At 40.0% G+C, this 3,831-nt stretch overlaps 1 protein-coding gene across 1 annotated transcript in view; it reads left to right on the forward strand.

Moving 5' to 3' along the window:
• The window catches only part of LOC107575512 (retinol dehydrogenase 8-like), a 9,818-nt gene extending 8,016 nt beyond the window's left edge, over positions 1–1,802 (forward strand). Inside the window, exons 2-3 of the mRNA XM_016261873.1 lie at positions 259–463; positions 1,086–1,802. Coding sequence (XP_016117359.1) covers positions 259–463; positions 1,086–1,313 — 433 coding nt within the window. The 3' untranslated portion in view covers positions 1,314–1,802. The remainder of the gene's footprint in view (positions 1–258; positions 464–1,085) is intronic.
• The last annotated feature ends 2,029 nt before the right edge of the window (positions 1,803–3,831 follow it).

Below are 3,831 nucleotides of genomic sequence, written 5' to 3' on the forward strand. Positions count from 1 at the left end.
ACCCTTAACCTGTAAACACAAATGACATGAGTTCATTAGTCATAAATAGTGTTGCTGATGAATAGTGAATGCTGATGAAATAATTGTTTATAACTATTTTAACACAAACCTTAATTTAAAACAAACAAACAGCAGGAGTATCTTGAACCCCATAAGGGTTAAGAAGCACTGTTCTAGAGGTTGATCTTCAGAGCAGCAGTCCTTGATCTGTGTGATGCCTCTCTGTTGTTGATTTGTTGATCTCTGTTATTGATGGAGGTGTATTTGTCTGCCTGTCAGTATGTCAATGATCGAGCCCGGGCCCGTACACACTGAGTTTGAGATGAAGATGTTTGCAGATGTTTCTAAGAAAGAGTATGTCGGTACTGATCCAGAGACGCTACACCACTTTAGGACCTGCTACCTGCCCAGTGCAGCGAACATCTTCCAAGGCCTGGGCCAAACACCTGAAGACATCGCCAAGGTCAGAAATCACGTCAGTTAAGGCCCGTTCACACCAGGAACGATCGCAATAACCATGAAGTTTTAATAATCGCTCTAAGTCTATATAATAGCAAAGTCCACACTATAACTAGGACAATGACGTCATTATTTAGTTGAAATCAGTTCATTGACAATTCAGTTTGTTTCAATAACTGTGTTAAGTTAATCAATTGGAACGAGTTTAATTTCTAAAGCAGCTCTGGAGAAAACAGCAATGTCATTATCCAGCTCAATTGCTCAATTCACCATTACTGTCTGTGCAATCAAGTTGATAATATCTGCCAAATATTAAGTGTCTTCCTGTCTGGTCTTCCTGTCTTCCTGTCAGGAAAAGCAACGGTCCTAGTACTGAGCCTTGCGGTACTCCATACTGAATTTGTGATTGATATGATACCTCTTGATTTAATGCAACAAACTGATGATGGTCAGATAATTACAATTTGAACCATGCCAGTGCAATTCCACTAATGCCAACAGGATTTGATCTACAGTGTCAAATGCAATGCTATGGTCCAGTAACACTAAATGAAAGATAGCATAAGCTCTCTTTAATAATGTAATGAGGATGCAAATGAAAGCACTCACTGTCTCTGTCTCTGCAGTGCACTAAGAAGGTGATCGAGTCGCCGCGGCCTCCATTCCGTAACCTGACGAATCCTTTGTACACTCCGATCGTGGCGCTGAAGTACGCGGATGAGACGGGCAGCCTGTCTGTTCACACCTTCTATCACATGCTGTATAATCTGGGAGGAGTCATGCATGTTAGTCTGAGTATCTTGAAGTGCCTGAGCTGTGGATGCTTACGGAGACAAGCCATCTCACCAACCTAACACACACTCATACATGCATATGTGGTTTACAGCGACTCTCATAGGTGTAATGGTTTTCATACCGCACAAACTGTATATTCTATCCCCTAAGCCTGCCCCTAAAGGAAGTCTCCTCATAAACCATGTTTACATTGTAATACCCATGTCATTAAAAACATTTGTATCCTCATAAGCCATGTATTATTATAAGCACTCACTCACTCACTCACTCACTCACACACACACACACACACATCCACACTTTCCAATGGTTATGAATCATCTTGTCTAACACCGTGTCCTAACTACAAGCAATGCGACAGAATCAATCAAATATCACAGCCAATCAAAAGCGAGTGTGGGTGGGCTCTCTCTGGAAGTGCACTGCACTCGCAATGAAATGGATAAGTTTATAATCTAATTCATAAATATTAAACCTTTTAAACATTATTAAATGTACGTACTGAGTGACTGATACCATCTTTGTTATGGAATATGCTTGTGGGTTCGCATTGAGTTCGCAGTTTTAACAAACATTTGTTTTAATTTATTTTCAAGATCTGAGGTAAACTGTCTGCTGGCCCTTTCAGTATGGCTATAAATGTCACACAACATGATATTCAAACTCACATTAGACACTTTTAACATTGACCAAAGCACATAATCCGTACCTGAGATTATCACTGTCTGTATCACTGGAGAAACCGTTTCTAAAATATAAATTTCGCGTGTCACCATCACAGGTGGTTAGGAAAAAACTGATTAACATGTAAAAGATGCCTTTTATTGTGTTGCATCGTGTGTAGTTAGGACATGGTGTAAAGGATGCACACAAACATGCAGTTTTTGTCTTTGTACAGATTAAAATCTATACAATTACTGTTACAGAAGTATTGATTCCTTGTCACTTAAACCTTTTACAGTAACTCCCATAAGCTGTTAAGATAAGATTTGATTTTATAGTTTCAGATAGTATAAATAGCACTATATTAGTGTATATTTTTGAGGAGATGAAACTAAGTTAGTGGGACAGAGCAGGTGGTAAAGATAATTTTATTTACAAGAGACATGTTAGTCAGAGATGACATATAAACACATAAAGCTATTGTGCTTGTAAAGACCTAAAAAGAATAAAAGACCATCATTTCAGAAGAAGAGATGCTGATGAAGATTTTCTAGATCAAGCAGCAGATTGAAGCTCTGAAGCTCCTGAAAGACTGGAATTACAGCCAGATCAACTGTGTTCAGCAGCGATACTGTGAGTGTTTGTACCGAGAGTGCATGTTTGTTGATGTACACTTTCGTAGTCCTGCTGTCATCATGATCTCTCTTCCATGATCCACACACATTATTGTAGATATGCATCATTCACACACACGTTTAGTATGACATTATTACTTGATAATTGGGCTGTCATGGCCTAATGGTTAGAGAGTCAGATTTATAATCCAAAGGTCATGGGTTTGTGTCTTGGTACCTAGAGGGATTGTAGGTGGAAGGAGTGAATGTACAGCGCTCTCTTCCACCTTCAATACCATGACTGAGGTGAGACCCTTGAGCAAGAACTGAACCCCCAACTGCTCCCTGGGTGCCGCAGCATTGGTTGCCCACTTGTGTGTGTGTGTGTGTGTGTGTGTGTGTGTACTTGGATGGGTGAAATGCAGAGCACAAATTCAGAGTATGGTACACCATACTTGGCCACACGTTAGTTTTTATATTATGTTGTATATTATTAGTTTTTTAATACGCATGTCTAGTGATGTAATTTTGTAGTTCACATGCATGGTTATTGACGCACATGAGAAGTTGTTAAGCTGCGCAAGTTTTGGAGAACACAAGCTGTTGTCTGTGATCGAAAATAATCGTAACTGGAATTAAAATTCATCAATATACAACAAATAAGTTGTTGTAACCCAAATACATTTATGTAAGAAGACTGAAAGAAGTGTTAAATGTTTGATGTTAAAAATAAATGAAGAAACAAAAAGAACTTCATTGACTCCTGAGTCGTGAGTAAGCCAGTGCAACAAGAAAGATACGCGTCAAAACTTGTGGACTAACTATAAGAAAATGACATGTCCCATACACTAGAACTATCCGTGGAATTACCCGCTTTTTGGATTGTTTGGACCACAGAAACTAGGAAGTTCTAGGAACTCTGTTTGGGGGAACTAAATTAGCTCCTACTTCAGAGTAGGGTCTATTGGCACTTTTCCACTGCGTGGTACGACTCGGCACGGCACGGCTCGGCTCGGTTTGTGTTTCCACTGCAGTTCAGTACCGCTTTAGAGTGGGCGGGATTATTCACATGTCATTATAGTTGCGCCGCCTCTACTACCACGACTCCTAAAAAAAACTTTTTCATTCCGCGTCGCCCCATCAAGCTCTTGCTGGATCCGCTCCTCTGCTATCAACGAGAGGAACGTCTGTACTTCTGCAACAGACAACAAAACTTTTTGGTTGTTAAAAAAAGGTGTGCTCGTTCAAAACAGTTGCGTTCGATCAATGGCTGGCTGGCTGTGCTGATTTAAATCTAGCG

The sequence above is a fragment of the Sinocyclocheilus grahami genome, unplaced genomic scaffold (genome assembly GCF_001515645.1).
Source record: "Sinocyclocheilus grahami isolate Dianchi unplaced genomic scaffold, SAMN03320097.WGS_v1.1 scaffold2684.1, whole genome shotgun sequence".
NCBI classification, from domain to species: Eukaryota; Metazoa; Chordata; class Actinopteri; order Cypriniformes; family Cyprinidae; genus Sinocyclocheilus; species Sinocyclocheilus grahami.